Source organism: Ursus arctos, unplaced genomic scaffold, assembly GCF_023065955.2.
Source record: "Ursus arctos isolate Adak ecotype North America unplaced genomic scaffold, UrsArc2.0 scaffold_2, whole genome shotgun sequence".
NCBI lineage: Eukaryota > Metazoa > Chordata > Mammalia > Carnivora > Ursidae > Ursus > Ursus arctos.
Genome location: NW_026622874.1, coordinates 81561368 through 81589136, shown reverse-complemented (window position 1 = coordinate 81589136; position 27769 = coordinate 81561368). Strand labels below are relative to the sequence as shown.

The window sequence follows — 27769 nt, the reverse complement described above, 5'->3', positions numbered from 1 at the left end:
TGCCCTCCTCCTGTTGACATTGCTGTTGCTGTGTTCTCTTTAGACTGGAACCCATTGGTGCAGCTGCCAGTAAGGAATACTCTCTGGAGAAAAACTTGGAGAAAATGAAGTCAGACTGGGTTAACATGACGTTCAACTTTGTAAAGTACAGGGACACTGTGAGTGTCAGCCCCACTGCCCAACCCCCTGAGAGCAGCCCATTTATTATAGCTTACAGAAAGGAGTCATTCAGAATTGCAACAGAGCTCAGGAAGGAAGGATCCCTAACTTTTTTTTTTTTAATTTATTGTTATTGAAATATAATTGACATGCAACATTGTGTAAGTTTAAGGTGTACAAGTGTTGATTTGATACATTTATGTATTGCAATATGGTCATTACCCTAGTGTTAGCTAACAGCTCTGTGATGTCACATAATTATCATTTCTTTTTTGTGGTGGGAACGATTAAGATCAGTCTCTTAGCAACTTTGGAGTTTTTAATGTGGTCTTGTTGTCTGTAATCACTATCCTGTGCATTAGATCGTTTCCTCCCATCTGCCTTCATGTGCCAGTCATTCCTTCCAGGCCCCACAGGAAGGGTGCATTTTTTAAATGAGAAAGGCCTTTTGATTCAGAGCCACAAGCTTTCTCAGTGCAAAGGAACTGAACAAGACAGTCGAATTAGCATCTCCCAGGGAGGGCTTCCCCACCCCTGTCCTTCAGAAGCATACCTGGGTAAACAATGCTTAAAACATCTCAAAACAAAAAAATATATATTTTTCAGGCACCCCTGTTTTTTCTAATGTGAAGTGCAGATTGAGGATCTCCCTGTCCCCCAGGCTTCATGTTATCTTTTTGTGACTTCTCCACTGCTTTAGTTTGAATGGTCAGGATGCACTGATTTCATGTGAATAAGAACTGTAGCTGAGCCAATGGAAAGGAGAAGAACTGGGGCCTCTCTCAGCAGGACCAGGCAGCTGAGGATGCTAGCAGTTCAGTGCTACACCGCCTGATGGGATTAGATACTGCTGGAGGCTGTTGGGCTGGGGTGGGGGGTTGAGCTGGGCAACCTGGGAACAGCTCGATTGCACCTGGCCCATCTTAAGAGTTTTTGAGTGATGCAGCTAATAGACAAGGGTTGACAGCAAAAGGGAGTCACGGTATCATTTTTATTAAGAGCTAGATTCACAACTTCCAGTGCAGAGCTACTGGTAGAGGGTAGATGAGAAAGTATATCCTAGCCCAAATTTAACCACCCAGATGTAGGCTTCAAGGAAGTGAAAACAGAGCCAAAAAGGCCAGACCTGCCAGAGAGGAGCAGACTCTTCTCAGCCTGCTCACCACGGTGGCCCAGGAGAAAGAGTGCCGTTCATAGGAGCTGACCTTCAAGGCACAGTAACCTTAACTGCTAGCAAAAAATGGCCCCATTAGAGCATGGGCAGAGGGTCCCAAACTTTTTTCTGCTTGTGGCGCCTTTAGTGTCTTAGTGCTTTTTTCATAGTTCCCCTCCCTGGGCCAAAAGAAATTCCTAACAGCTTTGTTTATGAAGTAATTAAGTTCAAACAACTTTAGTAAGTATTTGTATCCAATCAACAACTGTTTTAAGAAATACATATAAATTGAAAGAAAAAAATTGCATTTCATTTTTGAATAACAGCAAATTGCTGAGTTTGCTGCAGTGCCCAGAAGGCCCTCGGGGCACAGTTTGGGAACCACAGGTCAAGGCCCAAACAGTCGGATTAGCAGCTATCCTGCCTGAGGATCAGCTTGCCAGCAAGTGGACAGGGAAGTCGGAACATAGAGAAGGGAATAGAACAACATGCTCCCCCTGAACCATCTCATCCCCAAAATATACTAGTTGCAGGTCTGGGCTGGGACTGTATTTGATTTCTGCAAAGAAGGTCGAGAATAAATGTCTTTAAGAACACTTTCAAGGAAGGGGGCCTGGGTGGCTCAGTCAATTAAGTGTCTGCCTTTGGCTCAGGTCCGTGATCCTGTGGTCTGGGATCCAGCCCCACGTTGGGCTCCCTGCACAGCAGGGAGCCTGCTTCTTCCTCTCCCTTACCCCTCCCACTGCTGGTGTGCTCACTCTCTCTCTCATAAATAAAATCTCAAAAAAAAAAAAAAAAAACCAAAACAAAACACTTTGAAGGAAGAAAAATAGAAATTCCATCCTCTGTGAGACAGATTTCTGCCCCACTTGGGTGGACATCTGAGCTGTGGGGCCTTTGGAGATCAGCATGAAAAGTGGGGGGTCTTGTGGTTTTGACAGCTCAGGAAATCTTTATTTGCAGGATACAAGCATCTTGTGTGCAGTTGATGACATTCAGCTGTTACTTGATGATCACGTAATAAAGACCCAGACCATGTGTGGCTCCCCATTCATCAAACCAATAGAAGCAGAATGCCGGGTAAGAGGAAATGAGGTTGAGGGTTTGTGATGTCTCATTAGCTCTGGGTTTGTTGCAGGAGGGAGAAGACTTTTAAGTTCAGTTAACAAAGCAGCTCAGTTTTTCCTGATTGGAAAAAATAAATAACACAAGACTGAAAGCAGTAACCATCCAAGTAAGCATATGGCACACTGAGCCTTTGCAACAGTCTGCCAAAAGAGAAGATGAGATGATTTTAATGCACTGAATAAAAATACATTTGGAAAGTATTTTATGGGCTAGAGTAATCTAGAATGTAAACTGCACAAGGGTACGGGTTTTGGCCTCCTCTGCTCATTGTTTATAGAAATGGCATAAGCTAAGGGCACAGAGTCTGGAGCCAGACTACCTGGGTTCAAACTCTGGCTTCACCCCTTGTTGTTTGACCTTGAACAAGTTCCTTGAACTGTTGTATGTCCATTTCTGCATCTGTAAAGTGAGATTTGTAATAATACCTCCCTCATAAATCTGTTGGATTCGTTGGTTTCACATACATAAAGCACTCAGACCCATCACTGGTCAAAGAGTAAGTATTATGGCTGCTGTTATTGTTATTATTCTAAAAAAAGAACTACATGACGCAAGGACTCTTGTTGGTTACTTTCATTGCTGAATCCACGTTGCCTAGAGCAATGACCAGAACGTAGGGGGGCAAATACTCAATGAATATTTGTTAAACAAGGGAACGAACAAATGAATGAATAAATCCATCCGATTTGTTCAGTTGCTGGGCCTGTGTTGCAGAGCAGCAGGTTAATGATTCAGATATCAAATGCTACATTCACAGAAGTGGGAAGAAAAGCTGGTTCGTGTGCAGGAAATTTTGGATGCCTGGTTGAAATGCCAAGCCACCTGGCTCTACCTGGAACCCATCTTCAGTTCAGAGGACATCATAGCCCAGATGCCAGAAGAGGGCAGGAAATTTGCCACTGTGGATAGTTACTGGAAATCACTCATGTCCCAAGCGGTAAGTTTTTACTCCCTAGCACATCTCACCATCAGGAATGTGGGATGCCATACAGATGTTCCTGATGGTGCATCATAGCCATGTCCCTTGAAATTTTTAAGTAGACTAGATTTTTTTTCAAATTCGATATTTTTATAAATTTTTTTCTAATTTTGAAACTTACTGTTACTAAAAATTTGAACATAGAAATATGTAATACAGAGAATGGAGGCCTTTTGAAAACCCACCTTCCTACAGGCCACTGTTAGCAGTCTGTATAATTCAGCTCTCATTCCTAACAAGGTAGAGATTTTGTCACAGGATAATGCAGTAAAACGTCTATAGATTGAGGATTATTTTAGAATTCAAATTCTCCTCCATATTCAGTTACTTGTTTTTTTGTTTTGTTTTGTTCTGTTAAGATTTTATTTATTCATTCAACAGAGAGACAGACAGCCAGAGAGAGGGGGAACACAAGCTGGGGGAATGGGGGAGGAAGAAGCAGGCTCCCAGCGGAGGAGCCTGATGTGGGGCTTGATCCCAGAACGCCAGGATCACACCCTGAGCCAAAGGCAGACGCTTAACAACTGAGCCAACCAGGCGCCCCCATATTCAGTTACTTGTTTAACAAATGTTTATTTGGTACCCAGCATTGAATTAACAGAAAATACTTGAAGAAAACTAGAATATGATTTGTGCCTTCATAGACTTCACTGTCTTGGGAGGAGAGAGTCTTAGGTAAACAGGAGAGCTATAGTAGAAGTATATACAAACAGCTTTCAGAACACAAGAGAGTGATTTAGTTGCCTGGGAGCGTCAAGAAAGGCCTCCAAAGGGGGCAACATTAGAAACAAGCCTTGACAAATGAGTTCACTGGGTGTACAAGGCAAGCAGGACTATCTATTAAGAGATGATATCTTTTTCCTTTTTGAAGTCAAGTGTGCTCAATTGGGGCTCCCTTGTAAAGAATTTATCTCAAAATTTATCTGCTCCATTGGGCATTTATATTGCCCAGCAAGTAGAGCCGGTTTTCATGATATCCTCCTTCCTCCAACTCTGTTTTGGTTCAGATTCTTTGGTTGCAAGTATTAAGTAACACAAATTCAACTGATTTTAGATTGTAAAGGTCAAATTGGCTGATTTTAAACTTTGAAGATCAAATTGGCTTTATTAAACAATTCATAAATCAGGCAGCCTCCCATCTAACAAAGGGACATTCCGAGGAGTTGTACAAAATGGAAGGTTTTTGTAGAAGGAGGGAGTCAACCACATCCAGAGGAATAGGATCATGTTGTATGAGCCTTCACCCTTGTGGAATTAGGAGGCTAAGTTAGCTGGGCAGGGAGGTCAGTAGTTGATGCACTGGTCATACACTCACTACAGTGATCAGTCTCAGAATCTGGGAACCCCATGGTGATTCTCACTTTTTTTGATGCAACTTAGGTGAAGGATACCAGGGTTCTGGTGGCTGCAGATCAGCCACGGATGGCTGAGAAGCTTCAAGAAGCCAACCTTCTGTTGGAGGACATCCAGAAGGGGCTGAATAATTACTTGGAGAAGAAGAGACTATTTTTTCCCAGGTATTTGGTACTGTTCTTTTGTTTGGAGTCGACTTTTTGACCCATTCATAGGTAGAATTACATTTTTCATCCTGAGAGTTGGCTTCTACCAACCTATTTCATAGTCTTTCCTGGTTCTCCATTCTCCACAAGACAGCTCTCAGGGGAAGGGGATGTCTTCACAGTCATTATTTAGAATGAGGTTGAATGGACATCAGTAGGGGCCAAATCCACACCTAGGCCAGCCATCATGGTCAAATACCCAACGGAAGGGATATCATAGTCATGAGTAAGAGCCTAGACTTTGGAGTTAAACAGACCTTGGTTTGAGTCCCAGCTCTTTCACTTAACTAATCTTGAGACCTTGAGCAAATCTATCTGAGCCTCAGATTCTCCACTGTAAAATAGAAATATAATGGTGGCTCTTACTCATATCTTTGTTTGTGTGGATCAATGAAATAATGCATGTAAAGCATTTGGCTGTCGAAACTGTTTAAGAAATGTCGGTTGAATGTTTTTGCCATCAAATGTTGTAGTTTCTGGTAGGTACTTTTATAAATATTTGACTCTTTTTTTCCACAAGAACCAGTGTTCTTCTGCATAAAAGTCAGTCATTTTAGAGGGCTGGTTGCAAAAAAGAGGGTCCTCATTCCTGATAATCTGTCCATGTGTGGCTCACCATGGCTGGTCACTCCATGCCATTTGGATGTAAGTTTGATCCCAATGCGCTTTTAAGAAAAGTAAATTTTAGTGTTCCATTATATGGAGACAAAGTTAGTTTCTTGCTTTCCACCACAAATTTTCAAAAATTTGTGTAGGATTCAGAAATGTCCTGGTGTGCCTGAAAAGGTGAATTTTTAATTTATTTAATATTAATTTTGTGATGTAGATAGCCATATATGGCTAATGGCTTCAGGATTGAACAACACGAATAAGCACAAATAGTGGAAAGAATCTCGATTTGGAAGCACAAAACTTAGGAAGAGAAAACCCCTGAGATTTGGGCTTTTAGTCCTATTCCCATTACTGTTATTCCTTATTAAAATATGAACAATAGCCAACATTACCACAGCATTTACCATATGTCAGGATACTGCCCTAAGTGCCTTACCTGTATTAACTTATTTAAATTTAATCATAGGATTAAACAATAATCCTATGAGGTTGGAAGCATTATTATTATCTGCCTTTTACAAATAAGGAAATAGTAACTTGCCAGAAAGCACGAGACAGGTAAATGGAAAAGCCAGAATTCATTCAGGCAGTCTGTATAAAATACTGAGTTATTTAACCTCTCTGAGCCTCGTTTTCTCCCTAAGTTACACACACACACCCCATCATGAATATCTCAATGTGTCTTTATGCATTTTTATAGAATAAAGTCAAGCACTCTGAGAAAACACTTCAAAAATGTTTTTGAATAATTTCACATATTTGAAATTAATTTTATCTTGAAAATACAGAGTGCTAAATAATGATTTTATGTTATACAAGTTTTTTAATAATTACTCTTATGGCCACTGAGCCTTATTCATTATCACACTTGATGAATCCATAGAGATCACCTGTTTGAACTTTACTTGGCAGTGGGAGAAATTGATATCACTAGATATTGGTAAGTTAGTCAGACAACAAGTAATTATTGAGCTCTTCTTACCTGCTCAACACTGCAGCTATAATGCATTAGTTTGCTTTGCTGTGTAACAAACCTCCCCAAAACTTAGAAGCTTAAAACAGCAACTGTTTATTTAGCTCACAATTCTGTGGGTTTGCAAATAGGGCTGGGATCAGCTGGATGGTTCTTCTGGTCTAGCCCAGTGGTTCCTCTGGTCTTAGGTGGATGGTTCCTCTGGTCTCATGAGGACTCATTCACGTGACTGTAGTCAGCTGGTAGTTGATGGCCTCAATCACTTGTTTAGTGGTTGGCTTCCTTTTGTCTGGGGCAGCCAGGATAGTTGGACCACATGTCTTTCATCCTCCAGAAAGCTAGCCTGGATTTATTACCATTGTGGTGGTAGCAGGATTCCCAAGGCCAGCAAGAGTGGAAGCTTTAAGGCTTCTTGATGTCTAGGCTTGGAATTTGCACAAATTCACGTTTGCTACAGTCTACTGGCCAAAGCCCGACACAGAGCCAGGCCAGGTTTGAAAACAGACTCTACCTCCTGTAGGGAGGAGCCATAAATATTGTGGCCATTTTTATAATCCACCATATACAGTGAAGACCATAATCATGTGGTCCCTCCATTATGGGACTTTCAGCTTGGTGCTTATAGTAGAGGTTTATACCTTTAACATTCAGGTTTGTGGTTGCTGCTTTAAGGGTCTGAGCAAGAGAATGAGCTTATCATTTCTAACTTAGAACATGGTCAAAGCCTCTGCATGTAGATAGTGATGTGATGTGTTGTGGGGTCCAGGAGCAAACAAGAGGCATTTTCAGTGCAAGAAAGAATTCTTGAGGCATTTTCAGTGCAAAAAGGTAGTTCTATTAAAGCATAGGGACAGGACCTATGGCAGAAAGAGCTGCCCTGGGATTGTGAGGAGCGATTGGTTGTATACTTTTAAATTGAGGGGGTGGGGTAGAGGCAAAGGAAGTTTCGGAAAGGATTGTCATGTGTTAAAGAAGACTTACAGGATCCTGGAGGTCTGGCTAAAGTTGCTTTTTGCCTCAAGCAAAGCCTTAACATTAACCAGTTGTGAGTTCCTCGAGGAATCTCATACTCTGCCTGTCTCAACTATTCATCAATGGGCTGCAAAATGTAAGGAAATTTAATTTTACCTACATTTCCTTTTGCCTTTGTGTTACACATCAGATAGGTTCATTAATAGCATACTTCTTATTTCACACCTGCAACATGTCATACCTGGAGATAAGGTAAGACAAGGAGGTCTTCTCTCTCCTCCTACTCAATACTATGTATTAGAATCACCTGGGATTTTAAAAATCAAAATCCCCAGACCCAACCCCAAATCAATTTTATTAGAAACTGGGCAGTGCAACCTTGGTATTGGAGTTTTTTTAATAAGCTTCACAGGTGATTCTAAAGTGCAGCCAAGGTTGAGAACCACTGTTCTATCCAGGTTTATCCCAAGAGGAAGCACGCTACCCCCAAATCATATCAAGCTGATATATGCCGGCTTTCATCCTTTCTCTTGCTCTGAGTCAAAACTGTCTCCACCCTCTATGCCCCAGATGAAAAATGGTGAAGGGGAGTGTGCCTTAAAGAAGACTCTAAAACATGGCTGGTGTTCACGGGGTGTCCTCTACCTTTTAGGGAGTATCACCTCATTGGGAAAATACATTCTCAAAAGACATTCCAGTTACCATATTCCTTTGCTTTGAAATAGGTTCTTCTTCTTGTCAAATGATGAGCTGCTGGAGATCTTGTCAGAGACAAAGGACCCCCTTCGCGTGCAGCCACATTTGAAGAAGTGCTTTGAAGGAATTGCCAAGCTAGAATTTACAGACAATCTGGAGATTGTGGGCATGATCAGCTCAGAAAAAGAAACCGTTCCATTCAAACAGAAAATCTACCCTGCTCAAGCCAAAGTAACTTTCCTCTTACTCATTTTCATTCCTTTCTCCATAACAGAGCAATACAGAGAGAGCAGAGAGCATATTGATTGGTTAAGCACTTGGACTCAAGTTCCATACTACCTGGGTGTGGAACACCTGGGTTCCACAGCTTAATGACTGGACAACTCTGGGAAATTGCTTAGTCTTTGAGTCTCAGTTTGCCTATCTCTACAATGGGGGTGATATTGCAATCCATGTGACACACTAAATTTATGGAAGGACTTCAACCAAACCTGATGTAGAGGCCCTAGTAGACATTAGAACCAACAGCTGATGCTGTTCAGATCTCCATGAGCAGAGCCCAGTTGAAAGTGACTGGTCAGGGGCACCTGGGTGGCTCAGTTGGTTAAGCGTCTGACTCTTGATTTTGGCTCAGATCATCATCTCAGGGTCATGAGATTGAGCCCTGTGTCAGCTCCACGGTAAGCATGGAGGCTGCTTAAGATTCTCTCACTCCCTCTTGCTCTGTTCTGCTACTCCACCATCATCTGCGTGCCCCTGCGTGTGCTCTCTCTCTCTCTCTCTAAATAAAAAAAAAAAAAAAACAAACAAAAAACAAAAGAAACAAAAACCAAAACAAAACTGTGATCTGGTCAGACAGGTTGCTGGGGCAGGCGTTTTTAAGGGTCAATAAAACATTATGGAATCAATGCTATTTTACTCAGGTTTTTATACAAGTGTCCTTATATAATGAGTAAAATGTAAATTACTCCCACTCCTGCTGAACAGGACAGCACCATGGAGTAGAAATAGACAAGCATTCTTGGCTTTACTTTGTTAACCATTTTTGCCAGCCACACATCAAAGTTTTAATAACCAGGAATCACATTTCCAAATAGATACCAGCTAGCTCACAGGTGCCTGAAGTTAAGAGCTACAGTGACCTGAAATTCTAAAATCATTTGCTGCACATTTGAATTAACCATAGAGCTTTAAAAACAAAGAAAACAAAACAAAAACAAACAAACAACAACAACAAAAACATCCAAATACCCAGGTTGCATCCCGTAACAATTAAATCGGAATGGCTAGGAATGGAAGTCAGGTGTCCATATTTTTTAAGAATCTCCAAATGATTCCAGTGCACAGCAAAGTTTGGGAACCACTGGAATAAGGCAAGAATTAGGACTGTTTATTAGAAATGAGGAATTTATTTTATGAATTGAAGCGTCAATGTATCATTTGTTTCCTGAGAAGTCGTGTTTCAGAAAATGACAGGAAATGCATGTTAAGAATTCCCCATTCCCCTTTTACATCACACATACTTCTTAGAATAAAAAAATATAAATAAGTAAATAAATATAAAACACATAATTAAAGAATATTGGCTTGAAGAGGTGTCAGACGTTTGGCCTTCCTCCAACCTTGGTCCAGAGAGAAAGCTGGGTCTGCCCGTGATCCCTCCCTCCGGGCTTGGCCAACATGCTGCTGCTTTGTCTCACCCCTGTAGGGCATGGTGGAAAAGTGGCTCCAGCAGGTGGAGAAGATGATGATTGCCAGTATGCAGGAGGTTATTAGACTTGGGATTGAAGCATATGTCCAGGTAAATGAGAATCGGGTACACGTGCTGCCAGGCTGTTAGCACAGTGACAATAACGTTAGGGAGAAGGTTAAATGGATCAATTCTAAGCACCCCTCTTCCTTCTACCAAAACCCATCCGGATCCTGCGGGGTAACACCTGACCCCTCCGTGACCCCACCGTGCCTCTCTCTTCTTTCCCTCTGAATCCTGGGGCGATGCACATATTTCTGGTGGAACATTAACAGTTAGAAGCAGATGACACAAGACAAGATGGTTAGTCAGAACCCTCTGGCTGCTAGCTGCAAGTCCCTTCTGTGAAATGAATTCATGGCAGGAGGTCTTTTTAGAGCACCTTCCAATTAAGCATTTCTCCCTCTAGGCTTTTTGTTTACAGTACACATGCACTGAATGGTACAACTCTTTAAACTCCCAAAGTGTTAGGGGAAACAGGTATGACAGAAGAAAGCCAAAAATAAAGAACTGTTGGGGATCACTCTTCAGCCAGCTCCTAGCAAGGCTAAATGTAGGCAGACCAGGTCTTTGTGCTCCTTGACTTTGGGTGCCTTTTCTTCCAACTTTTCAGGGCCCCACCCCCACGACCCCTTCCATCAAACAGAAGAATATTCAGTTAACACTTTCCCACTAAAGTACGGAGTACTGACCCTGCTGTCCCTCTTAGAAGTATCGTATTGTAAATGACGGGCCAGCCCTTTGTCCTATGCTTTATTTTAAATAAAAAATTAAGTAAAAGAAAAATGGCTACCTGTATGGAATGACTTCATGCCACTGCATCTAGAGCAAGAGTGAGAAAACATTTTCGGTAAAGTAAATGTTTTTATAATGTCTTCAGCTCTGTGGGCCACACACGCTATTGATCTTTGCCTTCATAGTGCAGAAGCAGCCTTGGATGATTGGTAAAGAATGGGTGTGGCTATGTCACAATACACCTTTATTTACAAAAACAAAAGCAAGGCCAGATTCAGCCCTCTGGCTGCATAGTTTGTCAAATCTATAGTTTAAAACAAGTTTGGGGGGTTCTGGGCAAGGCTAAGAAAACTGGCCCAGCACTGCAATATTATGTAGCCATCAAAAAGGGTGGTTATGAAAACTCTGTGAATAGCACCTTGATTCTGTGTTATAACTGTGTTATAATCCTTGGATTGGGAGCCTAAGAAAAAAGAAGAAAAAAAAGAGTTGATGAGATTGTTGATGATTTTTTTTTCTTTTTCATAAAATCCAGGGAGGAAGACATAAATCAATAATCCCAAGATGTCAAGTGTGGTAGCTTCTGGGGGTGGAGGAGGATTTTGTATTTTGTGGTGGGGGGTGTTTTTCAGATGTTGGTTTAAGTCCCACAAGATGAACTGACTTTACCACATGCCCCCCTGCACTTTCCCAGGTCCCTCGTAATAAGTGGGTCTTGCAGTGGCCTGGCCAGGTGGTTATCTGTGTCTCCTCCATCTTTTGGACCAAGGAGGTGTCCCAAGCCCTGGTAGAAAAGACCCTTCCGGTAAGTAAGCATGTCATAAAGCTTGTAGAGGAGCTTCAAGCTTGATTAGGATCTGAAGGACATATAATTAAAGTAGCCATGTTTTCTAAACAACAACAAAAAAAATCAACATCCAACCGTGGCATAGAGAAGTCAGAGTTTTCACGGGGACAGCAAGATAGAGAATTTGGAGTTGGAGCTGCCCTGGATTTCTCTAGTGTAATACCTCTCATGGTCCTTCCCAGGCAGAAATTCTAAGCTGCAGTGTTTTAAATTTTTATCAGTCTTTACTTCCAGGGGTCAACCTGGTAGAATTTCCACCAACTGAGATCTCTGGTCTTCTTCCTGGGCCAAAAGACCACATAATCCTGTTTTCTCCTCCTCCTCCACCATTACCCACTTCTCACCACCTGCAGTTGAACACAAACCCACCTACAGCTCTTCCTTCAGAGTTCTCTTGAGACCAAGAGTGCTCAAGTCCTGCTTGTCCTCAGATCCAGACATGCGTATTTCCAATTCACTCTTGCCATTGAGGCCAGTGCTTGAGAGTTCAACACCTGGGTGAACTTGGGTTCAAATCCTGATACTTGCCCTTGTTAGCTGTGTGACCATGGGCAAGTTCCTTAACCCGAGTCTCAGTCTCCTTGACTATATAATGCACCACAGTGTACCATGTTGTATTATAACGTCAGAGTACTGTATTGTGGGAGAGTTAAATGAGATGCCGGAAAGTTAGTCAGTCCTGGAGCCCAGGCTAGGAACCCCAGAGGGCAAGACCACGTCTGTTTTGTTCACTATTATATCTCTTGGGGTCCTTGCAATGCTGAGCACATAGTAGGTGCTCAGTAAATATTTACTGAACAAATGAATGGTAACTTCATTTCCAACATTTTCACCGTGGTATCATTTCCCATGATGATCTCAATAGACCTTCTGTTCTTCCCCCATAGATGACTGGCTGCGAAACAGGAAATATTTCACTTTACTATATTTTGCTTTACACCTTAAAATTAGAACATGAGCATTTGACCAAGGTTCAAATTTATACACATTCCATGTTGATAATTCCTACAGACATATTGCACTTGACACTTGCAAACTGCTATCACGTATCTCATTTCAGATTTTTGAAACACTAAAAAATTCTGATTTTTGTGACTGCATCTCTGTGCCCCAGTTTTCCTACCTGTAAAACGGAGAGACTGCTTCCCATCCCACACCCCAGCCTTGGAGTATATGGATGCTGAATAATGTGGCTCAGCATCCTAAAGAAAGCAAGTGTTGGTGCAAGATATCCATCCATCCATCCATCCATCCATCCATCCATCCATCCATCCATTGTTTGTTTAACAAATATTTATTTGACCTCTGCTCCATGCTGGAATGATGCTACTAGGCAGAGGGATTTAGAGTTGAATGAGAGAGACATGGTCCCTGTCCTCATGGATTTACAGTCTAGTGGGGGAGATAAAAAGTCTCTTCACTAGAACAGTGATAAAGGAAAGTATGGGGATCCAGGAAGGGCGGGGAGGAAGGAGAGAAGTAAGAAAAGGGTTAGAATTGGAGATGATGTCCTAGAAAAATGGTGTCTAAGAGGAGACAAAAAATAGAAATAGGAATTAGCCAAGCAAAGAACAGGAGAAAGAGTGTTCCAGAGAGAGAGAGAGAGAGAGAGAGACCAGAATGTGCAAAAGTCTGAAGATGAAAAATATGGTGCATTCCAGCAATTGCAGGCACTTGGATTCAGAATAGCTGTGGAATGGGTGTGGTTCAGAAAGATGTGTGCAGCAGCCCTGTCACCAAGGGGTTTCCAGACCCACAGCAAAGGCAATGAGGAAGCATTGAAAAGGTTGTTACTTTGTTTTTTGCTGTGTGTCAGTACTTTATTAATAATAAGAACCATCTGTATATACTGGATACTTTATTCGCATTGTGCCAAGTGCTTCATCATCTCACTTAATCTTCAAAACAGCTCCGAGAAGTAGCTGTAGTTATCTGGGCTCGACAGAACAGGAGACTGAGACTCAGAGGGTTAATATCATTTGCCCAGAACTACAGAGCTAGGAAGTGGGGACGGTGAGCTATGAGCCTAAGGTGGTCTCCATTTTTTTTTCCTTTTTAACATTTATTTCTATTTTTAACTCTTTATTTCGAAGTAATGTCAGCCTTACAAATAATGTTGCAAAAATAACGCAAAGAATTCTCATACACCTTTCATCTAGAATCCCCCAATATTAACATCTTAAATAACCACAGTACAATTATCCAAGTCAGGAAACCAACACTGATGCAAGAGACATTCTTATCTAATCCATAGACCTCTAAATTGGGTAATCTAAATTTAGCCGTTTGCCCCACTGATGTCTTTTTGTCTGGTTCAGGATCCATTCCAGGATAATTGCTGACATACATTTAGTTTTCACATCCCCTGTGTCTCCTTTAATCTGAAAAAGTTTCAGATTTTTTTTTTGTTAATTCAGATTTATTGCATGACTGCTATACAGTAAAATTCACCCTTTTTTAGTGTACAGTTCTGAGTTTTAACAAACACATACATTTGTGTAACCGCCATCCCAATCAGGATATAGAACCGTTCCATGCCCCCCCCCCAAAACTCCCTCAAGCCCCTTGTAGCAACCCCTTCCCCTGTCCATGCCTCTGGCAATTACCAATCTGCTGCCTGCTCTGTAGTTTTATCTTTTCCATGATATCATAACAATAAAATCAAGGTATCTAGCCTTTGAAATTTGGCTTCTTTCAATTAGCATAATGCATTTGCAACTCGTCTAGAGGTTAATGAAGGTGGTGAGGGAAAGGGATCTGGAGGAATAGTTTGGGCCATGGGATGGTAGATGGTGCCATTGCCCAAGAGAGGGTTACAGAGGAGAATCCAATTTAACCAGTTGTCCCCTCCTATGCCCCTGCCAGGATTTTCTGAAGAAGAGCAATGATCAGATTGCACAGATTGTCCAGTTGGTGCGAGGGAAACTGAGCAGCGGGGCTCGACTCACCCTCGGGGCCCTCACGGTCATCGACGTCCACGGTGAGAAAGGAGGCTTCCCTGGCATTGCTGACTGTCTAAGAATAGCAGCCAGGTTGGCTGCTCTCCATTCCCCTGGGTGGAGTAGTTCAGCGTCCTCTTTGCTATGAGGGAGGGGTTTCTCCAACTGAGAATAAGGTGAGGGGTAAGGAGAGAAGCCAGAGCTGCTGTGAATCTCCAGCGTGTTTTCCCCTCCCGTTCCCACCCTTGTTTCCAGGAAACCGCCAAGCAGGGCTCTTGCGGAGACAATGGCAGCCATAGCCATTTCTGAGATTCACCAACTTGGAACAATTTCTTGAGGCTGACCGTAGCTAAGATTTTTTAATACTCACCATATGCCAGGCTCTGGGCTAAGTGCTTGACGTACATTATCTCATTTTTATACACACTTCTCAAATTGAGAACCTGAGGCTTAGGTAAATCACTTTCCCAGAGGCACACAGCTACTAAGGAGCACAGGCTGTTTTATAATTTGATGTAATTGATTTAATTGTAATTCTATGTCTGTCTGATTCCAAACCCAAGAGACTGGAAATGGGCAGTGTATTCAGGGAGGCAACAGGAGAGAGAGAATGCCTTCCAGCACTTGCCTGGGGGGGGGAAAAAAGGAGAAGGGGAGGAGGAGGAAGAACTGGGGTCTTTATATAAAACAAACCACCCCCTCACCCTCACTCCATCACCACCAAGGAAACTAGGGCTGGACTAGCTGGTTGCCTGGAAACAGTGTCTCTCTTGTTCTTACACCTAGCTTCCTACTGGCATTTCATGGCATCTTATTCTCCTTAAGGTCGATGCTCATTTCAATCTAATTTCTCTTGGATAGACTAGCATGAAATCAGGGAGAGAGAAGGGAGAATGTTATCTTCATTTGGTAGGAAGTGCAGGTGTGGTTACTGCCCGGGGCACCCCAGAGTGGTTGTGTTCACACACATGCACACACATGCACAGAGACACCCATGCACAAAACATGAACACACATACACACTGCATCATGCAGGCATCTGCAAGTTAGTCCCTTGAGATTCACCTTCCTCTTGGGTCCCTCATGGAGACCCCTACTCCTGCGACCACTCTATGATTTCCCTCCAGAACCTGGAAGGGAATTAAATTCCTCAGGAAGGATGGGAGAGTCTGGAGGGTTTTGGAGTTCACTGTCATAAAGACTTCTCTACGCAGAGAGGCAGTAGACTTGCAGAAGCGTCCCTTTACAAAGTTATGTTTCTGAGATACTAAATTCGAACTGCTGTCCTACTTTTTTTTTTTTTTAAGTAGGCTCTGTGCCCAGCGTGGGGCTTGAACCCATGACTCTTGAGATCAAGACCTGAGGTGAGATCAAGAGTTAGATGCTTAACCAATTGAGCCACCCAGGTGCCCCTACTGTCCTAGTTCTGAGATCTCAATAGTTCTCACCTTAGAGTTCCCTAAAAAATAGCTAATGATTCTTAGAAATCTCTGTTCACTCTTCAACTTCAGGGCCTTCCATCACTGTGAGAAAATAAAATTAGGCTCATAATCCTGTGAGAGAAAGAAGGAAACCCAGAAGTATATCTCCCATCTGGTCAAGGCCCCCAGATGGAAAGACTATATCTAACCGTGGGTTCATGAGACCCCTTCCCTTGCCAACTGCATCAGGCCAAGCTGACTGTATTCTCCTAGGGTATCCTAGAAGCCTGGAACAGGGCCAAAAGGGTCATAGTGGGGATATGACAGCATTTGGGGTAACTACATGTTGCAAAGCTCTCTGGGTCAGTCCCCCAAGAATTTGGGAATGATAACAGTAGCTAATATTTATATAATCTTTCTTCCTTTTTCTTTCATCTATCAATATCTGCATATACATGTAGATGTGTAGATATTTATATATGTACATATATATGTATGTGTAGGTATATATACGTGCGTGTATATACAGTTGATCCTTGAACAACATGGGTTTGAACTGCACAGATCCACTTACATGGGAATTTTTATTGGAACATATAATACAATACTGTAAATGTATTTTCTCTTCCTTCCAATTTTCTTAAATATTTTCTCTAGCTTACTTTATTGTAAGAATATAGTATATAATACATATAACTTACAAAATATGTGTTAATTGGCTGTTATCTGTAAGGATTCCAGTCAACAGTAGGCTTTCAGTAATTAAGTTTGAAGGGAGTCAAAAGTTATATGCAGATTTTTTACTGTACCATGGGTGGGCACCCCTAAACTCCATGTTGTTCAAGGGTCAATTGTATATACAGTTAGTCCTCCTAATAACCTTATAATAACCCTATAAGGTAGGTACTGTGTTGTCCCCATTTTACAGATTACATAACTCAATAGAGAGGTTGAATAACTTGCCCAAAGTCACCAGCTAGTCAATGGCAGATTCAGAATTAGGATCCAGGCGGTCTGATTTCAGAGTATGCACTTGTAATGCCTCTGCTATACTGTCTGGGAGCAGACAACGCAGTGGATTCTTTGCCTGGCTCCTTGGGAGAAGCAAAGGCCAGCTTCTGAAAGACATTGCTACCTGCAGGTGAGGGGTAGGCAGGGAGGCTAGTTGAGTCTGAAACTGTTTGGAGAGTGAGGGGTGGCCTGGATGAAGTCCTCAGACCCCCTCTGAGCAGTCTGTGGGCATAGGAGTATGCTGACAGCTCTGCATTTGTGTGTTTCCATGTCTGCGTCTGTCCCAACAGCTCGTGATGTGGTGGCCAAGTTATCTGAGGACAGTATCTGTGATCTGAACGATTTCCAGTGGATCTCCCAGCTGCGTTACTACTGGGATTCGAAGGATGTGCAGGTGCAGATGATCACCACAGAAGCCTTGTATGGCTATGAGTACCTGGGGAACTCCCCCCGGCTGGTGATTACACCCCTCACTGACCGCTGCTACAGGTAACCTCTGCCCCTCCCCCACCCCTGACCCAAAGGGTGAATAGAGAATTCCAGAAGGAAAACCTTTTGGGGAAGAAGGTGAGGGGCATCTTGTGTTTGTGACGTTTCCCTCTACATTTCATATTCTCAGATTTTAGAATTTTGCCCTTAGTAACCATGGTCCCACAGATGGGCATGGACATTAGGCCTTAGGCCAGAAATAAGGACCCAGAACGTTGATGCTGGTCCTTAAAAATGCCGCAGTACTTAAGTAGGAAGCTCTCCGATGGCAGGAATCAAGATGGTGCCTGGAGATCCCATGGATGAAAGATAGAAAAGGGGCCAGGTGAAGGACTCTGGCAAGGAGTCTCCAAGCTCAGCCAACCAGTCTGGTGGTGAGACGTAATCATTCTGCGCTCAGCAAAGCCCTTTACCACTTTCCTTGGTGTTTGTATCATTAGAAATCTGAACTCTGTGAATGTGTCAATTTTGTGATATTTAGATTTCCTTTGATTTTGTATGTTCTTTAAGGTGGAATTTTTTATAATCATAAAGATAATTCTTGAGTATTTTTTCCTTCAAAGTCCTCAATCACTTATTTTCTGTGTTCTGTGATTTTTGGTCTTTATTCATTCATTTATTTCACCTGTTATTCAGTAGCCATTTCTTAAAGTCTCCTGTGCACCATGCATGCCCTCCAGAAACCCTCAACCTAATGGGATCAGGGGACAGAGACGTACTCAGATGAGTATAAAATGGTTTGTTAACTGAAACTAAGAGGCTCACACAAGGGGCTGTAGAGGCAAAAGTGAAGAACACATCATTAATTTCTAACATTTATTTTGCCCCTACTCTTATCAAACTGAATCAAAATCCAGGTCCTAAACTCAAGAGTTCATAATCCAGTGAGAGAAATATATGTATTTCCATCACTCCATTAGCACTGGTGATCTTTGGAATCTGGAGTTTATGAAGATTTTTAACTTTTATTTGATTCATTTATGTGTGTATTCATTTATCCATTCAATCATTCATTCAAACAAATGTTTGTGGGTGCCCATGCACCAGGCTCTGAGGTTACAGTGCTGAGTAAAACATTTTTTTTACAATGATGATATGTTGGTCATGTAATTGGAAAAAAAATAAAGCTATTTTTATGAGTCAGAACAAAATAAAGCAAAAGTCAGTTCCTTTCCTGTGTCTTAGGACTTGGGCACCAAATTCTTCTTCTTCTTCTTTTTTTTTTTTTTTTTTTTTTTAAGAGAGGGAGAGAGGCAGGGGAGTTGCAGAAGGAGAGAGAGAATCTTAAGCAGGCTCCACACTGAGCATGGAGCCCAATGTGGGCTCAATCTCACAACCCTGAGATCATGACCTGAGCTGAAATCTAGTCGTTCACTTAACTGACAGCCACCCAGGCGCCCCATTGGGCACCAAATTCTTATTTTTTCCCTTTAGGACACTGATGGGGGCTTTGAAGCTGAACCTTGGGGGAGCTCCAGAGGGACCAGCTGGTACAGGCAAGACAGAAACTACCAAAGATCTGGCCAAAGCTTTGGCCAAGCAGGTAGGGGAATGCTGTCTAGTCTTAACCTCTCTTCCATTCCTCTCTGGACTCCAGGAGAGTTGACATGAAGTTCCAGATGGTTTAGCAGAAGAGGAAGAGTGGGGCCCCAGTTCCGGCAGTGTTTCATGTGCAGGGTAATTCAGATATGAGAGAACCCATCCCTAATGGTGCCTACATCCTCCCTTCTCTCTAGTGCGTGGTCTTCAACTGCTCGGATGGTCTGGATTACAAGGCCATGGGGAAGTTCTTCAAGGGGCTGGCCCAGGCTGGAGCATGGGCCTGTTTCGATGAGTTCAACAGGATTGAGGTAATGCTGCCACTGGCCTGCAAAGCAGGGGTTGGACATACAGGGGCCTTTTTCTGGGCTCTCAGCTCCTCGGTGATAGGTCCTTATGTGTCCTCTAAAACCCCTGCACAGAGTAAGTACTCAACGAGATAAACAAAAACACTCCCAAGAAGACACAGTACCTATTATATATACATATGCATCCTCATCATATTCACTCACTCACTCATTCAAAAATTTATTGAACAGCAGATATATGTCAGACACTCTTTAATTGTTCATGACACAAAGCTAAGTAATAAATGAATGATACAATCTAGCAAAGGGAAATAAAAGTTAAGTGAAACAAATAGAAAATGATAGAAGTCTATAGTAGTGGTATAAAGGAGCCATCACAAAAGAGAGGGGGGTGATTAATTCTATTTGGATGGGGAATTTAGGTCAGGAAATGTAAACATGCAATTAGAACCAATAAACACTGTTTGAATACATACAATGGGTCAAACATTATGCTAGGTGCTAGAACAAAGATAAAATATTATGGAAATTAGTAACACACACATGCACCCCAATTTTCTTTTTCTTTATCAAAAGCCCAAATCATGCTCCTAAATTTTGAATGTGAAGGTCTGGTTCTCAGATGACTGGATTTTGTCATTGCAAAGTGAGGGGGCCTCTGGCAGAGTGGGGTGGTGGCTGTCACAGCAGGAGCTCATTCTCCCCCCCAGGTAGAGGTGCTGTCTGTGGTGGCTCAGCAGATCCTCAGCATTCAACAAGCCATTATCCGGAATCTAAAGACATTCATCTTTGAAGGCACCGAGCTCTCTCTGAACCCAACCTGTGCTGTCTTCATCACCATGAACCCAGGCTATGCTGGCAGGGCTGAGCTGCCAGATAACCTCAAGGTAAACATCAGCGTGTATAAATTCCATATGTACTTTATGGTATAGAAACCTCTAGAAGTTACCAAGGATCTCACGGAGAAGGCAAATAGTGGGTGACATTTTTTGGCTGTGAGAAGTAATAGTGGAGCCACAATGGTGGTAAGATAGGTCCCAGAACATAACTACACCCCCAACAAGGTCTCATGGGGAGGGGTGTATATACATGATGAACCATGGCAATTAGGAAACAAGGGTCACTATTTCTACCATCTTCAAGGGGTCAGACAGGTAATATAAGTGAGAGGAACCAGCTGGGCATGGTAGGGACTCTGACAAATGCCCCATCTAGAGGCAACGGCTCCTACTTAGCCCCAGTCGATTGTTGCAAATCAGGAATTGTCAGGTCTTCTCATTTTTCAGGAAAACCCTGAAATTTGGATTTCTACATGTTATCTGATTACAAAAAACAATCAATGTAGGCCGAACAAAAGCATCTAATTATAAGATAGCATAAAAGTTAGACACAGAGCTCTGGGAAACCTGGGCTGAACCAGGGGCACTTGGGTGCCTCAGGTCATGATCTCAGGGTCCTGGGATTGAGTCCCATGTCGGGCTCCCTGCTCAGTGAGGAGTCTGCTGCTCCCTCTTCCTCTGCCCCTCTCTCCACTTGTGCTGTCTCTCTCTCTCTCTCTCAAATAAATGAATAAAATCTTAAAAAAAACAAAACTAAGCAAAACCTAGGCTAAACCACATATTACTAGGGTTAACCTAGATGGTGTCCTTACCAAAGCAAGCTGTTCTAACCAACTACAGAGATGACAAGGAAGCATATATGTCCCCAGTGCCTACTGCTGAGCTGGCTTGAGTTACAGCATTGCAATAGCTATTGGTCCTGCTGCTAGTGAGAAGGATGGCACCCATGAAGGGAAGAGAGAGTCACCATGGCCATCTTCAAGGGAATAGGCTGTAGATGACCTTAGCATGCTGCTCTCATGGGAGGAAAAACCCCAAAGTACAAGTTGGCTGGATCTCCTTTTTTGGAAAGAGGCCTTAGCACCCCAACTGCATGAAAAGAGGTACCAGAGAGAGACTTCCAGGCCTGCTTCTTTATGGATTTCCTTCTAAGTCATTGCTCTATCCCCTTGAGTGGAAGACACAAGAGAGACCCAGCCAAACCCACATTAGTACTTAACCTGCCAGAAACGCATCTGATTAGTGCTCTGGAATCTTATCCAGACACTTTCTCTCTACCCTTCAAATGGGAAAGAGTCAGGGAGATCTTGGAAATGGCTCCTCCCCTCTTGGCCAGCACAGGGCAGTGAGTACCAAAGTAGAATTTGGACCCACATGTCTTATTTTTGCCACCCAACCATTGTGACTCCCCCCTATACACAGACCCTTCCCAGCCAACAAGCCTGTTGCATAAGCAACTTTCATGAGACAGTGTGGTATAGCAGAAAGCACCAGGGGTTGGTGTCAGGAAGCCTAGGTTCTAGTCCTGGCTCTACCTCTAACTGCTTGACTTCTCCTCTAAGATCTAAGGTAGTAACAGTAGCTGATGTTTATTGAGCACTCACTATGTGCCACACACTTTTCTAAGCATTTCACTTATATGATATCATTTGTTCTCATGAGAATGGTACAGTTGTTGGCCCATTTTGAAATGAAATAACTAGAGGGGTTACATTACTTGCCCACTGCCAGTAGGTAGCAGAGCAGGGACGCAAATCAGATCTGTCTGACTTCAGGAGTCTTCTGATACATATTGGTCCTGCATTCCTAACTGACTCCCTCTGTCCCTATTGAACACAGGAAGGGTCCAATAGTTGAATGATGCTCCTTTGGCATGGGAGAATGAGGTGTTGTTAGAATATCAGCACGTAGGGCCTTTCACATAACCACTGAGGGACCGGGTGTGACAATAAGTACCTGGACAGGGCCAGGTGGGATGTTAGCGGAGCAGTGGATCTATCCAACAAAGATGGTCCCTCTGCATTGACTCGTCCTCCTGCTTTCCTTTCCTTGATTTCACTAGAGTGGCCTGAACAGCCATTGCTGCTTCTCTTTGCATCTATAGACAGACCTCCCCTCCAGTGTTCACTAAATACATTCAGGTTCTCAATGGCCATTTCTTTTCTAGGCCTTATTCCGGACAGTAGCCATGATGGTGCCAGATTATGCCCTCATTGGGGAAATCTCCCTCTACTCCATGGGGTTTCTGGACTCTAGAAGGTATGTTATATTGGCTTTCCAGTACATTCTAAAGTCTCTGAAAGAGTTCCTTCTGTGTGGTAGGTTCAAGGTGGGTTGCCCATTGGAAGAAAAGAGAGAAACTTGAGAAATGGACTTCCAGTCCCTAGTTATTCTGAAAGCACATAGCCCTGGCTTTTGTCCTGATCCCATACCTGGCCAGGAAATGGCCCAGATTCCCAAAAAAGGGCCTCCTCTCTCTTAATGTATGCTTGGACTTCTGCTAAAGAAATTGGTCTTTTCGTCCCAGCCCTGCTACACACATACACACACACACACACACACACACACAGCTCAAGGTGAGACTTTAAAACATGAAATTATTCCAAGATTGAAGAGGAAAATTTTAATATAATTTGGAATTAACATTGTTATCATGACATTTATCGACTTAAAAAAGTAAATCATGGACATGGAAAAAATTGTTACATTACAGAAGTGAATAAAGGGAGTTTCTTCTCAGTGACCTTGAGTCCCACTCTCTGGGGATTAGCATTGTTAATAGTTTGATGTTTCTTCCAAAACGCGTGTGTGTGTGTGTGTGTGTGTACTTGTACATTCACATATATGCATAGAAGTATTACACATATAATTTCTTGTACGGTAGATTATATACATATATGTGTGTGCTTTCTCTTTTCCTCCTAACTTTGGAAGAGTTAGAATGCTTCCTTAGTTCATCATAGTAACTATTAAAAGGACTTCAGATGATAGGGCTCCTCCATCAAGTCCATGAGCTGGCCTGGTTCCCGAAGGGACAGGGCACAGGGATGTTGGGAATGTCTGCTGAGCAGGAGCTGGTCCTCTCTGGTGGTCTGCAGAGGTGTCTCTGCTCTCCTAGTCTCGCCCAGAAGATTGTCGCGACCTACCGCCTGTGCTCAGAGCAGCTGTCCTCACAGCATCACTATGACTACGGCATGCGGGCGGTCAAGTCTGTGCTCACTGCCGCTGGCAACCTGAAGCTCAAGTATCCTGAAGAGAATGAGAGTGTCCTGTTGCTCCGGGCCTTGCTTGATGTCAACCTGGCCAAGTTCTTGGCTCAAGATGTCCCTCTGTTTCAGGTATGCAGTGCTTTGGGACCTTGACCAAGTGCTGAGACTCATTTTCTGAAGATGAACTCTGTTTCTCTGGCATCCTTTCCATCTCCAGCCAGCAACCCCACGACCAGACACCTGTCCCCAAGTGTAGATAAGAACAGCGATAGCACTATCCCTGTCTACTTCCTGATTTTAATAAAAATAGTTTCACTGATAGAATAATATCTGCCATTGGGTTTGGATAGGTTTTTGTTCTAACCAAATGTAGTTTTCTTTTGTAATTATTTTAATGCCTCTCTTCCTAATCAGGCTGTGAGCTCCATAAATATAGAAATTGTGACTATCTTACTCATTCCAAATACAGTAATTGGTAGATAATACAAACATTAAATATTTGCTGCCTTTTAAATTTATTTGGGAGGGAAATCGTGTCTTACACATAGTGTTGGACTTTGTAATTGTGGATGAGTTTGGCACAGAAAAATGAGATTTGGAATTTTACAAAGATTTCTGCTGTCTGTAAATCTCATTTTCAGAAAATGTTGAGGTCATGCCTCTGACAATTCATCCTTTCCACCTTCTCTCGAATTCTTGTTAACAGGGAATTATATCAGACTTGTTTCCTGGAGTTGTTCTTCCAAAGCCAGACTATGAAGTTTTTATGGAAGTGCTGAATGAGAACATCAAAAAGATGAAACTCCAACCAGTACCTTGGTTTATTGGGAAAATTATCCAGGTTGGTTCCCTGCATCCATACAGGGGTGCACCTGTTTGTTCACTGAAGTCAGAAATTGGAATTGTGGTAGATTGGAACTCAGTGATGGTGATCAGAGGTGCCTGGATAGAGATGGAGGTGCCTTCAGGTCTCACTTCCAGGAGTTGAAGTTGAAATCCAATGTTTTTCCTCTGACCATCTTCCTTAGGATTCCTTTTTTTAAATTTGGGGATGAAACAAAACCTTTGGGGTCATTGGGCTTGAACTAGTCAGGACTTTCTCAGTTTCCAGTGATAGAAACCCACGTCAAACCACCTTAGTCAACAGAAGGAGATCTGTTCACTTACCTAACTTGAAAAGCCCCGGTATGTGTTGACCTCAGACACAACGGGATCTGAGAACCTTTCTCTTCATTTCTTGGCTCTGTCTCTGAGTTACAGCTTCATTCTTGGTTGGGTCCCCAGCAGCCTCAGTCTTTGATTGTACCAGGTTCAAGCCCAGAAGGAAAAAGAGCATTGCTCTCCAAATGGCTTCAGCATAGGTCCCAGGATTACCTTTGAACTGTGCTGGTAAAGTCACATGACCACACCAGGGAAGATCATTTGTATTTTACAGCTTGGGGCCTGGCTCGGAAAATACCTTTCATCTGCTGAGAGTTCTAATCAAGTCAGAACTGCATTTAGGCCTGGAAAAAGGAAGTTTCCAATTTAAGTGCAATTTGCTAAAATGACTACTGTTTCCTTTTCCCCTTTAAAAGCAAGTAGAAATGGCCTAATGAAAAAATTAGAGGCATTAAAGTCAGACAGCCATGTGTCCAAATTCTGCTTCCACCACTGATGAGCATGGGCAAGATACTTAACCTCCCTTAGGCTCAGTAATCCCACCACTAGAAGGTGGTTAATGATACCCAAGTGGATTAAATGAGATAATTCAGGTAAGTCACTTGATGCTTAGCACATTGGTAAGTACAGAGCAAATAGGAGTTCCCATTTCTTTTTTTTTTAAATGTATTTTTATTATATTATGTTAGTCACTATACAGTACATCCCTGGTTTCTGATGTAAAGTTTGATAATTCATTAGTTGCGTATAACACCCAGTGCACCATGCTATACGTGCCCTCCTTACTACCCATCACCAGTCTATCCAATTCCCCCACCCCCTCCCCTCTGAGGCCCTCAGTTTGTTTCTCATAGTCCATAGTCTCTCATGCTTCATTCCCCCTTCTGATTACCCCCCTTTCTTTATCCCTTTCTTCCCCTACCGATCTTCCTAGTTCTTATGTTCCATAGATGAGAGAAATCATATGATAATTGTCTTTCTCTGCTTGACTTATTTCACTTAGCATTATCTCCTCCAGTGCCGTCCGTGTTGCAGCAAATGTTGAGAAATCGTTCTTTCTGATAGCGGAGTAATATTCCATTGTATATATGGACCACAACTTCTTAATCCATTCATCTGTTGAATGGTATCTCAGTTCTTTCCACGATTTGGCTATTGTGGACAATGCTGCTATGAACATTGGGGTGCATATGGTCCTTCTCTTCAATATGTCTGTATCTTTGGGGTAAATACCCAATAGTGCAATGGCTGGATCGTAGGGTAGCACCATTTTTAAATTTTTTTTTTTAAGATTTTATTTATTTATTTGACAGAGATAGAGACAGCCAGCGAGAGAGGGAACACAAGCAGGGGGAGTGGGAGAGGAAGAAGCAGGCTCACAGCGGAGGAGCCTGTTGTGGGGATCAATCCCACAACGCCGGGATCACGCTCTGAGCCGAAGGCAGACGCCCAACCGCTGTGCCACCCAGGCGCCCCTCAATTTTTAACTTTTTAAGGGACCTCCACACTGTTTTCCAGAGTGGCTGTAACAACTCACATTCCCACCAACAATGTAGGAGGGATTGCCTTTCTCCATATCCTCTCCAGCAATTGTTGTTTCTTGCCTTGTCAATTTTTGCCATTCTAACTGGCATAAGGTAGTATCTTCGTGTGGTTTTGATTTGAATTTCCCTGATGGCTAATGATTTTGAACATTTTTTCATGTGTCTGTTAGCCATTTGTATGTCTTCATTGGAAAAGTGTCTATTAATATCTTCTGCCCATTTTTTGATTTGTTTATTTGTTTCTCGTGTATTGAGTTTGAGAAGTTCTTTGTAGATCTTGGATACCAGTCTTTTATCTGTAGCGTCATTTGCAAATATATTCTCCTATTCCGTGGCCTGCCTCTTAGTTTTTTCTGACTGTTTCCTTGGCTGTGCAGAAGCTTTTTATCTTGATGAAGTCCCATAAGTTCATTTTATCTTTTGTTTCTCTTGCCTTTGGAGATGTGTCATGAAAAAGGTTGCTTTGGCCGATGTCGTAGAGGTTGCTGCCTATGTTCTCCTCTAGGATTTTGATGGATTCCAGTCTCACATCAAGGTCTTTCGTCCATTTGGAGTTTATTTTTGTGTATGGTGTGAGAGAGTGGTCAAGTTTCATTCTTTTGCATGTAGCTGTCCAATTTTCCCAGCACCATTTATTGAAGAGACTTTTTTCCACCAGATGTTTTTTCCTGCTTTATCAAAGATTAGTTGCCCAAAGAGCCGAGGGTCCATTTCTGGGTTCTCTATTCTGTTCCATTGGTCTATGTGTCTGTTTTTGTGCCAGTACCATGCTGTCTTTGTGATCACAGCTTTGTAGTACAGCTCGAAATCCGGCATTGTGATGCCCCCAGCTTTGTTTTTCCGTTTTCCTTTTCAACAGTTCCTTGGCGATTCGGGGCCTTTTCTGGTTCCATACAAATTTAAGGAGTATTTGTTCCAGTTCTTTGAAAAATGTCCTCGGTATTTTGATCGGGATAGCATTGAAAGTGTAGATTGCTCTGGGTAGCATGGACATTTTAACTAGGTTAATTCTTCCGATCCATGAGAATGGAATATTTTTCCATCTTTTTGTGTCTTCATCAGTGTCTTTCAAAAGTGATTTATAGTTTCTAGAATATAGGTCCTTTACGTCTCTGGTTAAGTTAATTCCAAGGTAACGTATGGTTTTTGGTGCTATTGTAAATGGGATGGATTCCCTAATTTCTCTTTCTTCAGTCTCATTATTCGTGTATAGAAATGCAACTGATTTCTGAGCATTGATTTTGTATCCCGCCACGTTACTGAATTGCTCTATAACTTCTAATAGTTTGGGAGTGGCTTCTTTTGGGTTTTCCATGTAGAGTATCATGTCATCTGCGAAGAGAGACAGTTTGACTTCTTCCTTGCCGATTTGGATACCTTTTATCCCTTTTTGTTGTCTGATTGCTGTTGCAAGGACTTCTAGTACTATGTTGAATAATAGTGGCGAGAGTGGGCATCCTTGTCGTGTTCCTGATCTTAAGGGAAAGGCTTCCAGCTTTTCCCCATTGAGAATGATATTTGCTGTAGGCTTTTCATAGATGTTTTTTTATGAGATTGAGGAATGTACCCTCTATCCCTACACTCTGAAGGGTTTTAATCAGGAAAGGATGCTGTATTTTGTCAAATGCTTTTTCTGCATCAATTGAGAGGATCATATGGTTCCTGAGTCTTTTTTTGTTGATATGATGTATCACGCTGATCGATTTGCGAATGTTGAACCACGCTTGCATCCCAGGTATGAATCCC

General features: G+C 42.4%; 1 protein-coding gene across 1 annotated transcript in view; it reads left to right on the top strand.

The window, feature by feature from the left end:
• Nucleotides 1-27769, top strand: part of DNAH3 (dynein axonemal heavy chain 3) — a 168412-nt gene that overhangs the window by 55890 nt on the left and 84753 nt on the right. Inside the window, exons 24-38 of the mRNA XM_044390223.3 lie at nt 44-158; nt 2276-2392; nt 3198-3377; nt 4800-4936; nt 8261-8462; nt 9940-10032; nt 11411-11521; nt 14429-14543; nt 17225-17423; nt 18858-18966; nt 19160-19273; nt 19981-20157; nt 22277-22368; nt 23228-23447; nt 24025-24159. Of these exons, the coding sequence (XP_044246158.1) occupies nt 44-158; nt 2276-2392; nt 3198-3377; nt 4800-4936; nt 8261-8462; nt 9940-10032; nt 11411-11521; nt 14429-14543; nt 17225-17423; nt 18858-18966; nt 19160-19273; nt 19981-20157; nt 22277-22368; nt 23228-23447; nt 24025-24159 (2116 nt within the window). The remainder of the gene's footprint in view (nt 1-43; nt 159-2275; nt 2393-3197; nt 3378-4799; nt 4937-8260; nt 8463-9939; nt 10033-11410; nt 11522-14428; nt 14544-17224; nt 17424-18857; nt 18967-19159; nt 19274-19980; nt 20158-22276; nt 22369-23227; nt 23448-24024; nt 24160-27769) is intronic.